The 13,775-nt window shown below is 35.5% G+C and overlaps 1 protein-coding gene across 2 annotated transcripts; it reads right to left on the reverse strand.

The window, feature by feature from the left end:
• Window positions 1-6,824: 6,824 nt before the first annotated feature.
• Window positions 6,825-13,367, reverse strand: LOC129273164 (transcription factor LBX2-like). Of its 2 annotated transcripts, none has more exons than XM_054910200.2 (2): window positions 12,699-13,367; window positions 6,825-9,402 (listed from the first exon to the last, which is right to left on the reverse strand). In XM_054910200.2, the coding sequence occupies exons 1-2, from the start codon at window positions 13,066-13,068 to the stop codon at window positions 8,801-8,803; spliced, it is 972 nt and encodes a 323-aa protein (XP_054766175.2). In that variant the 5' UTR covers window positions 13,069-13,367; the 3' UTR covers window positions 6,825-8,800. The 2 variants fall into 2 exon arrangements, with proteins under 2 accessions (XP_054766175.2, XP_054766176.2); XM_054910201.2 differs by having other exon boundaries at window positions 6,835-9,399; window positions 12,699-13,225.
• Between the last annotated feature and the right edge of the window lie 408 nt (window positions 13,368-13,775).

The raw sequence follows: 13,775 nt of genomic DNA on the forward strand, positions 1-13,775 counted from the left end.
TAGGTGGAGATGAGTCTAGGCTGGGTGTGTGTGGGGGTGTAAGGATGTGTGTGATAAGAGATGCCGTGGCCGAGTGGTCTAAGGCGCCTGGCTATACATGGAAAGTCCGGGGTTCGATCCCCGGCCGCGGCACCTATGCCCGTGAGCAAGGCATTTAATCTACAATGCTCTTTTATCCTGCTTTCAAATAAATGGAAATGCTTTATGCATTATTGGTAACTAGGTGTGCACTTGATTAAAAAAAAAGTGATATCATACACTGATATGCGGGGTACAGAAAACATCAAGTCATGGAAAGTATTATCATTATCATTATTATTACTTTTATTATTGTTATCATCATCAGTAGTAGTAGTATAGTAGTAGTAGTAGTAGTAGTATTACCATCATCATCATCATCATCATCATTAGTATCATTGTCATTATTACTATTATCATTATTATTGGTCAGTTGTTGTTGTTGTAATGATATACTACTGATGATAACAGTATAAGTATGTAAAACAATATGACAGATGATCTTAAGGTAATTTTTTTTTTATAGGGGTTGGAGAGACGAATATGTTTCTTTGCAGTGTCAAAATGTTATAAATGGGGACAAGACTAGAATTGTTTGTGTATTCCCCAAAGGAAAATGAATTTCTTCGGGCCAACGACCTCCTAGAATGATCAAGTAAAACACTGCTAATAATGATTTTTCGAATAAAATTTCTCATTTTCTTTTAACACAAGACATGAAAGTGTATTTAAGGCATTACCAAGAAATGATAATGCGAAGTATTAATCGTGCCCGGTGGGGTCATCATGTTCCCTTGTGTTTCAATGTGAGGGGTGAATGTTCGCCCCCATCACGCCCCCTTAGGAGGGACAAGACAGTCTCGATTAACCCTGATTGGAAACCATGGTATATCAAAAAGATATTTTTTTGTAAAGGACAAATTAGGCAAATCTTTACCTCACGTAAATTCTGTAACATTTTTTTAAATAAATCATTGTACACACAGTAAGCGATGATACTGGAGATTGCTCTGTAACAATCTTCCCACCTCAAAAGTTAATGGAATTACTTAATTCGATACGTTTTTGTCGATATGAATATAAATAAGAGCGTTATTTGCGAAATAAAGATTGAATTTAATTGAATTTATCACCCCCCCGATAGCCGATTCATTTAAAGGAGACTTACCTTTGTAGGAAATCCTCTTAATTCATTATTTTTCAATTAAGATAATTTTATGTTTCATTTATCTTATTTCCTCTCTGCGGTGCGCTTAGAAACATAATTATTAAGCGCAATTTAAATGTTGCATATTACTATCGATATCATTATATTCAGAGGCACAGGGGGAGTAAAAATTATAATTCTAAACGGCAATCATTAGAATATCAATATTGGTATTGGGAAATAGAGATCATGCAAAGGAGTCCATCAATATAATATATAGTAAACTAACAATTATTTTATGTGTTAGTTGCCATTCGATTTTTTTTTAAACCGAACAAACTTTCTTAGACCAATCCTTAACAAAGTATCCTTCACGTCGTGACAGGTAATCACTTTGCATCTGATTCCCCCCCCCCAAAAAAAGAAATTGTTCACTTATTCTCCAATCGGGGGGGGGGGGGCGCGCCCCCACCTGGATCCACCGCTGCTGGTAGGAACCAATTATTAAGAATTAAACATATTGGTTAAGTGATTTAAGTATACAACTATCCCATGGACTTAAGTAAGGGTAAGGAAATTGCGAATAAAAAAAGACCCCTCTCCTAATTTTAATCCCCGCCCTCGGTAAATCCATTATACATGGGTGACATGATAATGACGATGATATTAGAGAAGACGACTTGGGACTTGGTACCCTACTCGCGCCCTCGTCGCGCATAGTTGATGTTAATTAAAACATTTGACGCTGTTCATCACGAATGATATGACATGATGTAACGAATAAGGCATGATTCATGCACTCGATGTATCATCGTTCTCGGTAGATGCCTCCTCTTTATGATATTGTTCACGGTAAATGAGGGGCGTAGCAGCGAGGAAAGATAATGTTGAAATGAATGAACTTAAATAGGTTTTTAGGCAGTTGAGGTATGCAGCAGTGTCTCCACTTGTGCTCAAGGTAGGCATGTAAGAGAGAGAGAGTGTGTGTGAGAGTGAGAGGGTGTGTGTGCGACCCGGTGTGTGCGTGTGTTGGGGGTATGTGTGTGTGTGAGAGAAAACGAAAGAAAGAAAGAAAGAAAGGAAGAAATGGGTGGTGAACCCTGGTGAAATGAGCATCTATGACATTCACAGTCATGTTTATGCTCCGACATACGCTGGATGGGACTAGTGTAGACCGGTCTGGACCAGTTCAATGAACATCTTGTACCGTTTTCAGAAATTCGCTATTCCGGACAAGTCTCGGGCTAAGTCGTAAAATTTAAGTGAATGGCTCGGGCTCACTCTGGCCCGTGCTATTTTTACTTTAATTTTTACTTTAAGTTAGACAAACTTCTAAAACTACAAAAGAGAGTAGTTAGATACTGTACTTTATCTGATTTTCATGCCCACTCTAAACCTTTGTTTCTCAAATTGAATGTACTTGATATATATAAGCTTAATACATTTCTAATAGGATTAATCCTCTTCAGACAAGTAAACACATCTTTACCTGAAAATATTCAATTATTATTATCATTCAATAATGAGATCCATAATTACAATACTCGTCATAAAGAGAAATTTCATATATTCAGATGTACTAAAACATTTGTTTCATTTACTTTTAAACATACTGCACCCCTTATTTGGAACGCACTTCCTCAAGAGATACGTCAAACTGGTAATTTCAATGGTTATAAAAGAAGATTAAAGTCATATCTGTTAAAGTTAACACATACCTAATCCCTATTTATATACTTTTTCATACGATAATAATTCAACTTTTCACCCCCTCTTCACTTCACTTTATGTTTATTTTGTAAATTCCTTATTTTTGTATTGTTTTTTATAATTATTTACCTTAAACTATCCATTGCAACAATGTTTAATTCCAGTTTGGGACACAGCCTTGACAAGTTCAAGTCCCTTTTTGAACTTTTGCAGTGACCCATTTCCATTTGATTTTTTTCTGTATATATGAAATCAATACCATTTCTGTGTTTGTATAAATTGTATTGTATCCAAATGTAAATCTTGTAAATTTGTAAATTTGTATGTATGAATTGTATCTTTTTATCGAATGGAATGAATAAATCTTGAATCTTGAATCTTGAATTTTTCTTTAATGGGTGATAGTAAGTAGCACCGGCTCTGCTAATACCACTGCTATACAGTAGTTACTTAACGGGATGGTCCGGGCTGAAAGTATTTATAGCTTAATAAATAGAGTAGAATTCACTGAGCAAAATGCCGAAAATTTCATCAAAATCGGATAACAAATAACAAAGTAATTGAATTTTAAAGTTTAGCAATATTTTGTGAAAACAGTTGTCATGAATATTCATTAGGTGGGCTGATGATGTCACATCCCCACTTGTTCTTTTGTATTTTATTATATGAAATTAGGTTTATTCAATTTTTTCCTCCAAGAACTAGAAAAATTGGATTGACAATTGATTTAGTGCATTAGATATTAATTGCTGCAACTTATTTCATCATAAGGGAGACATATTATTCACACAAGTATGAAATAATGAAAAAAATATGATTTTATGTAATAACATAAGAAAACGGAAAGTGGAGATGTGACATCATCAGCCCACCTAATAAATATTCATGACGACTGTTTTCACAAAATATTGCTAAACTTTAAACTTCAATAACTTTATTATTTGATATCTGATTTTGATGAAATTTTCAGCATATTGCTTAGTGAATTCTACTCTATGTATCAAGATAAAAATATTTTCAGCCTGGACCATCCCTTTTACGCAATGGTGCGGACTATTTTTAACGCGGGCCTGGTGCGAAGCAAAAAATCCTAAGTTACTGAAAAAGGTATTGGTCGAGAATGGAGCAATCTACGAATCAAAAGTGGTCGTGAACGAGGCCAAATAAACTTACTAAACCTAAAAAAAAAAAAAAAAAGATGAAACAAAAATAATTTTTAGCTTTCATTCAACACTGCTGATTATTTCTCTTTTAATCAATTATTACAGTCGCCTTTTCTCCGATTGAAAATATGATTGAAACATCAGAATCCTCTCCTTGTTAATAAGAATTAACAAAACAAACCTTGATAACGATTATGGAAATCAATGCATTAATTTTAATTAATTAATCTCAATTTTACTGATGGAAATTAAACAAGTGATTGTAAATAAATGAATGAAAAAAAAACCCAAAATGAATGAACATTACCGATTGAAATGATGTATGAGTTCAAATAAATGAAAATAAAATCAAGAAAAGTAAATTAAGTAACAATTTCTGAATGAAAGATTTAATACAGAAATGAATAAAATGAAGAAATAAAAGGAAAATATTAAAAAGACAAATAATTGTTCTTTAGTGGAAGTTTTGTCTGTTATAAGACCAAAGTAGCCCATGCTTGTGATAGTCCATCTCACTATATCTCTGTTCGTATATGTAGTAGGTCCATGATACCAAAACGGTTAGGCCTAATTATTGTATTGTATAATTTTCAAATGTCTCTATGAAGGTGATTATAATTTTTTTTTTTTACTTGATTCTGCCCTAATACAATGACCACAAAGACATTTACAACCCAAATTAGCTTATCTCTCACCATGCGATGTGCTCCCCAATTAATGTATTCAGTTGTATACTTTAAAAAAGGCGTCGCACTGAATATGAATTGGGTGAAAGTAACAACGCGCGCGGCGAAGTCATACCGATCAAATATATTAGGGGCCTACGTTTCTTCCAAAATTCCAATGGCACACTATATCGATCTGTTTTGTTCGCTTTTCGTTGATATGACTGTACCTTAAGAATCCACGTGACACGTTATTAACACGTCACAGTCATTTAGCGTAACACGGCAGCTACCGTGCCCAGTTAATAGGACATTGTAAGAATAAAAGAAGAAGAAGAAGAAGAAAAATCCCTCCCCGCCCACTTTTTTGTGTGTCACTGTTGTGCATGTGTGATGTAATTAGCGTGGTTATCAGCACGCGGGACTAGATAGAGTCGCCGGGCTCGTTTGTGATGCGATGAAACGATATGATGAAGACGTTCGTGATGTATAACGATTGGTGACATACCCACAGACTACAACGCCCTAACTGACTCAAAGACAGAGACTTAACCATCGCCAGTTTATTGGTTTGTATGAAATATAAAAAAAGATAAAGAGTTAGAAAATAAAATGTCGACTTGTTACGGCTAAAAATAACAAATGGACACCATTTGCGGTGCACAAGCGGTGAAGCGTATTTAAAAGGAACAATGGATGATAAAACAAAGAAGGCAGATTGCCAGACGTGACACTTGATAAACTTGCCCGAAAGTTGCTAGGAAGTGTAAACTTGACGATGGCCTTTTTCTCATTTGCAGCAATCGTCTTTAACTCTGACATAATTTGCAAGCTGAATACAACATAGGCCTATCCGATACACTCTACCATTCGAGGGCACCCAATAATAAGTAGAAAATAATCATCATTATGATCATTGTTGTGATATACTTTTTTAAAGGGGAAATTTTTTTACACATATAAAGAATAAAAATTTTCCATTGTCAAGATTCTGTATGCACATCCAGTTCACAAGACACAATTGCATATATTCGTGACGGCGTACGCGACTGTTTAAGCGAAACAATGCAAAACCTTGAAATGCAATAACTTGGTTGTTTTTTTCATCCGATTTTGATGAAAATAATGATGAGTGCTTTGACTGTTTTTTTTTATTTATCATTTCAAATCATATTACCTGTCTGGGATAATAGTTTACTACATAATTATGTGGCACATAAGAAATGCTGTGTTTATTTTATCTTTTTAATGAGAGTATGAGATCCCCAAAAAAATCGATTTGGGTGTATCTAATCTAAATGATGTGTAGATCTTACACAAATTTGTGTGATTATTCAAAAAAGAAACATTTTTTTTTTTCCACGAACAAACATGTACACTGCAAAAACTCCGGTGTTGATTTAACACCAGACCGGAATTTATATATTTCCACACCAGAAAGGTATTGAAACAACACCAGTGTGGAATCAAATCGATGCTGTTTTAATACTAATTGGTGTTGTATAAACACCTATCTAACTAAACTGGTGTTGTTTAACACTTCTCTGGTGTGGACATACATAGATTCCAGGCTGGTGTTAAATCAACACCGGAGTTTTTGCAGTGTATGTTCCTTTTCTTTTAGTGTAACATCATACCTATAAGGCCTACCTCTTGTATCGCGTCTATTCACCCCCCCCCCTCTCTCTCTCCTCGACCGTCCCGCTCTATCTCTCTCTCTCCATCTCGCTTTTTTATTTTCTATTATCTCTCTCCTTTCTTTCTTCCCTTTCTTTCTTTCTTTCTTTCTTTTATTCATTTTTCTATCTCTTTCTATTGTTCTTAATTACTCTCCTTTACCTCCCTTTCCATTTCTCTATCCGTCTCTCTCTCTCTTTCTCTTTTTCTATCTACAGGGTGGCGCTAGGAGGTCAGGGGACTCGCGCATAAAGGAGGGGAAGAAAGGGGGGAAAGGTGAAAGAAACGGGAAGATAGAAGACAGAAGAGCTTCAAAATGAGAATGACCCCTTTATGACATCACCTATGGGTAGTCTTGCTCCTGGCATCATTTCTTTATCCTCTACATTCTAATTTAATCTCCTTCTACACAAATAGAAAAAAAAACACAATACCACAAACATAATGTTACATTTTCACAAAGATAATTATTTTCGTCATCAATTAGGAAGCACAGTCGATTTCTCTCAAAGTAATCGGATAAATATAATTACAATTGTACATACAATAATGCCATCTTCTATATACAATATTCAGCCTTAAGATGAAAAAAAGTACATCATGCATCGCTATCTCAGCACTTCATCAATACTTTCATGGTGATCCTTGAAGATCAAGGTGTTAATTAATTATCAAATAATTCAGAGCAAAATGAAATCGTGAATAATATCTGGTTGTGGATCTGCATCCTGGACTTGGCTGTGTTACCATGGTAACACAAAGATTTGAAATACATCGATAACTGACAATGGCCAATCAGGATCGTTGTTGCTGACCAGGAACCAGTCAGAAGTGGTCTAACATATTTGAAATCCATCGCAAACCTTTGTGATACGGGACCCAAATGTTAATGATGGATGGTGAAAATATCAAAATCTATTGAAAAATATAACCCAGAAAGTGTGTAAAAATATTACATTTGAATTCATGCAATAGCATGTCAACACGCTATTGTAGGAATATTAATACCAGTGTCATAAACACTCATGCTTTTATCAAGCTTTACGTATTATTTAAAAAAGAGGTTTGAATGAAACAATGAAGACTCGATATACTTTTATTGTCAGAGATGTAACACATGGTAATTAAAGAATTTTACTCCAAAGTTGCCAAAGAAAGGAAACATTCTTTAAGGTATCTTATGAATGTCATCGGAATTAAGCATATGTTTTACTTTTAAAAAATACATATGGGATGTACTTTTTTTTTCATTTTTATTTCATAACGCCATGCAAAATTTTGTTCCGCTGTAATCCAATAACATAAATTCTTTATCAATAGAATATTTCTTGTAGGAATGAGAACTCAAGTATCATAATTGATATCTTCAACCATGTAGAATTATTTACAACTATTTGGTTACGCCAATGCCATCACACTAGTCCTGTTCTCTAATTCTCAATTCAAAGATTGATTTATTTTACCTTTTTATTTTTTTCATATATTCACCTGTTTATCCTTACTCATTACGTATACTTATATAGGGCCTATATATATATATATATATATATATATATATATATATACCTGTTATTTTATTTTTATTTATTCATGTTCTTTTTCATCGTTGTTTTTGTTGATATAAATTCTTCACCTGTTTTGAGCAGGACAGCATGTGATCATTGACTACAAAAAAAATGCTTGAGAAAGTCTTCAAATATTCCGTCTAGAATCAACTGTTTATGGTCCAGTAACACATATTTATTATGGGTGATAAATGTACTTCTTCTTACATGTCAACATTGCTCTTTCAGTTAATGCTCAAATGTTGCGAGAGAATACAAATACATTTCTTAAAATTAAAAACTATATTTGAGCTGCCAAAAGTTATTTAAGGAGATCTAACATTCAAGGTTCATAGGTTTTCTCTGTGAACAAAGTTTTAAAAAACCTGATAAAATATCTGAATGATCTCACGGTGCGCCCCAGACACATGTCAGTCTGACAAGTTTACTTCCGAAATATACCCGCTCCTGCCGGAACCCATCTACCGGGGCTGCTAGCTGGCTTAGGGTTGAGGGTAGGACAGCCGAGCCATAGCAGACATACTACGCAGCAAGATATCTCGTCTCAAGAAACACAAGCAGGATAAAATGTAATGAAGATGATGGAGACGACAGTTGTTCTTGCGAATTATTCACATCATGAAGGGGTTAATGTTTCACTTTATGTACCAGCCAACCATGGTATACATCGTTGAAATTACCAGGCTATTAAGACTAGTTTGTAGCAGACATACGTTGCCGATCAATGTTTAACTGCCTCGTCTGCAATTGATTATAAATCGTACCCGCCGATTTAAAGTAAGTGTTTGAAACGAACATGACGAGGCAATAGTAATGTCATTAGTACATTGGGAGCTGAAATGCACGAATGTCTCATTAATCTGCTATTTGCCCTCTGCTATTGTCGTGATCGATGTCCTGATCGTCCGGGTCGTTGTCGGCCGGAGAAGGAGACGATTTCGAGATTGACATGCTCGCATCCTCGTTGTCCGAATCAACGTAGTGAACGCTCATCTTATCGTGATCATCCCCACCGTCGGTTGCGTTTCCGTCACACGTACCTCCACCAATCTGTCGCGGGTCGATGGGCGACATCAGTTCCGACGACGAGTCTTCAGTGTAAAGCTCCCCTTCCTCGTGGTCGTACACCGATGACTCCGTCGTCAGGTAGCCTTTATCTTCTTTCAAATGCGGTGGCGTGGTCGACGTGGCTCGGACATCATTCTTCAGCTCGTCGATGTCGCGTTTGAGCTTCGCTCTCCGGTTTTGAAACCAGGTGATGACCTGGGCGTTTGTGAGGCCGAGTGTCGAGGCGAGTTCATCGCGGTCGGCCGGGGTTAGGTATTTTTGGTAGAGGAATCGACGCTCGAGCTCGAAGATTTGGTGGTTGGAGAAGGCGGTGCGGGACTTCCTCTTCTTGCGCGGCTGCTGGCGGTTGAGAAGTGAAAGCGCTTCCCGTTTGTTCGTCGTCGTTGCTGCTGGAATTTGAAACAAAAGATAAAAATGAAAATAAAATGAATTATAGCCATCCAGTCATTCTTCCTTAAAGAAATATTTCACCCCTTATATGACGAAATTTATAGTTAAAACAAATTGGAGTATAATGAAATAGCAAATCATTAATTCAAACCACATCCATTCAACAATTTTTAACCAAAGTTTTATACTGACAAACTTCTATATTACTATTTATGAAACTAATAATTATTAAAACCATGTTATTGGAGAATGTGATATCAACTTTAACATCCATTGAATAGCAATCATTTAAAATTATTTTGTAGGCCTACATGGTATCTCCGTTAAAAATAAACAATATTACATAGTTGATAATTCGATATTAATTTAATATTTTACATGATAATTGTTGATATATATTCTGAGATGTAAAGAAAGGAATACTTCGTGTTCATTTTTGTTGTAAATTAATTTATAAACAATAGATTATATAAAATATAAATTGGTGCAAAATTAATATAAAAGGGAGGGATTCCTTCATTAAAATCTCGAAATATGTAAAATAGGTTTAGATATAACATTTTTTACCATTGAATTTCAATGAATTGTCAGTTTGTTTATATCCGTGATGTGTACAAGATTTCTTCTTTTTTATATTTATTAGCAAGAATGTTTATAAAGAATTAATTTGCAAGTAATTTGCTATATTTTTTTAAAGAAATTGCTGAAACATTTTAAGAAAATGACCACCTCAGAACAATCATCAAAATGTATTTATATTTTAGAGAATACTACCCCCAAGAAAATCTATATGGCCTATACGTATTCAGCTGCTTAAGGTGGATATCAAATTAACCTCAAAAAATTATTTTATTTTGATAACCCCATGCCATATATGTCATCTTAAGTTCCATCACTATTTTTGTGTCAACCCTCTTCTTTTTTTTATTAATTCCTCCATTAAAAAAAAAAAAATGAAAATCGGGCAATAATTAATGGTGAAGTATATCGGCTTCTGATCTCTTGTAATTCTATTTCCCAAATTACGTGGTTGACCGAAAGCATGAACGTTGCTTAGTCAGACTCGCGCATTTTTTCTGCCAGGGACAAGACAATCTTATAATTGTTTCAAATTATCTCATTTGTACTACATCTCCCCGTGGACAAACCCATCTTAGTGCGAGCTTCTTGTATTTGTACACCGAACATTAGAGCAATTTCCTCTGCAGCACTATTAATTACGCGGGGTGCAGAAGTAATTCACCGAGCCGAAACCCCGGGGTCGCTCGAAGGACGAGGGGGTATATCATAGCCGTAGTGAAGCCCGTGATTTTTGGCTGAGCCAAGATTGATTCTTTTTTATAATCAAACTAAAAAGGGAAGGTAAATACTATAGAAGACACCATGATATCCGTCATGTGCTTCTTGTATTTGTGCAAAAATACGTCATGTTTTCTCTCTAAATGAGCACAATTATTTAATCAGTTCTTGGAGAAGCAAAATACCATATAAATAGTCTCTATGCGTGTGGAAGATTTGTTCAATTAAATAGGGCTAATACATCTTAAAATGTATGCTTTTAACACATATTTGGATATGTTGAGATCTGTTAATGATCTTATATTATGAGGGAAGTTGTTCCACAATAATTGGTGCCATTTTCCCACAAGCTCTATCACCAAAAGTCTTGGAATGTTAACATTTTTCTCTTACATGCCACATATTCTAATAAATGAAATTTGCATGACATTGGCATATGTGACTAAAAGTTAACCACGTTTTGAAGATCAATAATCTGCATCCGACTTTGATGGCCAGTCAATTTGATTTTGAGACAGGAGAAGTTTTGCATGAACTTATTTTGTGATATTGGCAGAGCGGTTGCACCTTACTCTTTCATTTTATTTTCATTTTCGGTATCCTAGCGTGGAATGTGTTTTTAAATACAGGTATATGTTGATAGTTTCACTGCCGTTTTGTAGAAGATTACTACTTTTGCATGATCTTATTTTGTGATATTGGCAGAGCGGTTGCACCTTACCCTTTCATTTTATTTTCATTTTCAGTATCCTATCGTGGAATGTGTTTTTAAATGCAGGTATATGTTGATAGTTTCACTGCCGTTTTGTAGAAGATTATTACTTTTGCATTCATACGGAATATGTCTTTAACAAAGATCAGACAATCATATAAAAATATTTATAAAAAATCAAAAGAATCAAAGTACAAATGAAAACAAATTAAAAGAGATCGAAGTATCGTTTTATAGCAGTATATAAGAATGAATAGTATACGCATTGTATTTGTAACGAGTAGTCTACGTCTCATTTTGGGAAAGAATACTTGATAAAAGAAAATAGTATATAATTATATTTATAAAAATGCATACATACATACATACATATACATAATATATAGCCGAGAAAGTTCCTTGACCATGCATAACTACCAATTATTGGTTGGGCAACACTGCTTTATATGATATTTACTATAAACTGTTAGTGTTTTATTTGTGGATCCATGAATAAGGCTTGGAAATATTCTAAATCTTATTTTTCTTCTACAATGTAATAAAAATCCAAATTTCCTTAATACGATAAGAGTTTTGGACTTCTGGTTATGCCATGTAAATCTAGGCCTATATTAATGTAAAGATGATTTACTCTTCCTTTGGTTTGACGGACAAATCCACTCCAGTAAAAAGTTTAATTGAATAAAAGGGGAAAAATCCAACAAGCATAACACTGAAAATTTCATCAGAATCTGATGTAAAGTAGAAAAATTATGACATTTTAAACGTTTACTTAATTTCACAAAACAGTTATGTGCTCATCCTGGTCGGTATGCAAATTAGGGGACTGATGACATCATCCACTCGCAATTTGTTTAAATTTCATTAAATGCAATATGAAGTATTTTGATTTTCTCCTCATTGTCATGTGAAACAAAGTTTTCCATTAACATGTGAATATACCATTATTTCTACATTTTGTGCTTCAATAAGATTGATCATTTTTATCAAATCAATAAAGGTTGATAAATTGTATAATCCAAACAATAAAAAAAAAACAGATATAGTGAGTGAGGGACATCTTAGGCTCTCTTATGCGGATATTACTGAGTTGTGCATAACTGAAAATTAAAGCGAAACTTTTAAATTCAATAACTTTATTATTTCACATCAAATTTTGATGGAACTTTTAGCGTTATGATAGTTTGATTTTCCTCTATTGACTTCAATTCAATACTTTTCCAGGTGGACTTGACCTTTGACATGAACATGTAATCCACAAAATGATTATATTTATTTCTTTACCTTCAGCCGCTCGTAGAATACTGGTATCTGGACCTGTAAACGTCTTGTTAGCAAGTTCCTCCAGCGCGCTGAGAGGAGAATCTCCGTTCTCCCTGGTCTGTTTCACAGCAGTTTTCACCTCTTCTGTTGATCTCTGATGCCCTAACCTCGGGCGAGGTACCGATGGCGGGCCCGACCACGATTCCCTTCTCTTAAAATGAGTCGGTGATGAACTTTCGCTAGTGTTATCATTGGTACTGATCTGTGATCCCAGGATGTCTTTGATGTAGAACGATGTGTAAGGCCTGGTCGTCTGGCTTCGGGGCTGTCGGAGAGGGGCGGTCGACAACCGCTGGAGCGGGGTATAGAGATCATTTATGGTTGAAGCCATCTTGAAAAAGCCACGATAATTTCGGTTTCGATTTTGAAATATTTCGACGATGCAAGTCTCTTGGAGCAAGTTTGTTGACTTGTCCGATTGAGGTCTGGCGTTCTTGGAGCGGTTTTACAAAATTGGTGCGTGGTGGATGTAGTCCATTGAGGGAAGTGACTTGTGTATCAATAGGTAGAGGGCTAAGGCGATAACAACCGAGTCAGTCACGCAGAAATTGAAATATGGTCGTCATATGGTAATATTTCGAGAATCAAATATGTATGGAAGTGTGGAAATAGTTGGACCAGTCAGAAGACAGGCTTCTAACGAGATAATCAGAAGGTTTAGCCCCCTGAGGTTCTCACCGCGTGCCACTACTTGTCTGCTTACCTGTCACCACTGTCGTTTGTCATGCTAATTGGCCAATCGCCGTCCCCATTGGTCCAAAATTCTATTAAGCACTACTTTTTCCAGCCCGCGCTGACCAATCAGGGACGAGATCTCCCAGGACGCGTCGATTACCCGTCATAGGCGGGGCCAGCCAGACAGACTCGGAGGGTGAACAACACCCCGCGATAAATACACACATTGGTTCACACCCTACGGCAGGCTGGTGTTGCAATGACACATTGAATTTCAACCGTTGCGTTTGGAGATATTCCACGATCCAACGACTCGTCACCCCGCCGACAAAACCCCAAGTCATAATCAATTCATAATTTAGC

Source organism: Lytechinus pictus, chromosome 12, assembly GCF_037042905.1.
Source record: "Lytechinus pictus isolate F3 Inbred chromosome 12, Lp3.0, whole genome shotgun sequence".
NCBI lineage: Eukaryota > Metazoa > Echinodermata > Echinoidea > Temnopleuroida > Toxopneustidae > Lytechinus > Lytechinus pictus.

Coding starts and splice junctions, on each gene's coding strand:
- LOC129273164 (XM_054910200.2), bottom strand. CDS start 13,068: ATGGCTTCAACCATAAATGATCTCTATACCCCGCTCCAGCGGTTGTCG. Junction 9,403..12,698: donor TATTCTACGAGCGGCTGAAG/GTAAAGAAATAA, acceptor TTCAAATTCCAG/CAGCAACGACGACGAACAAA.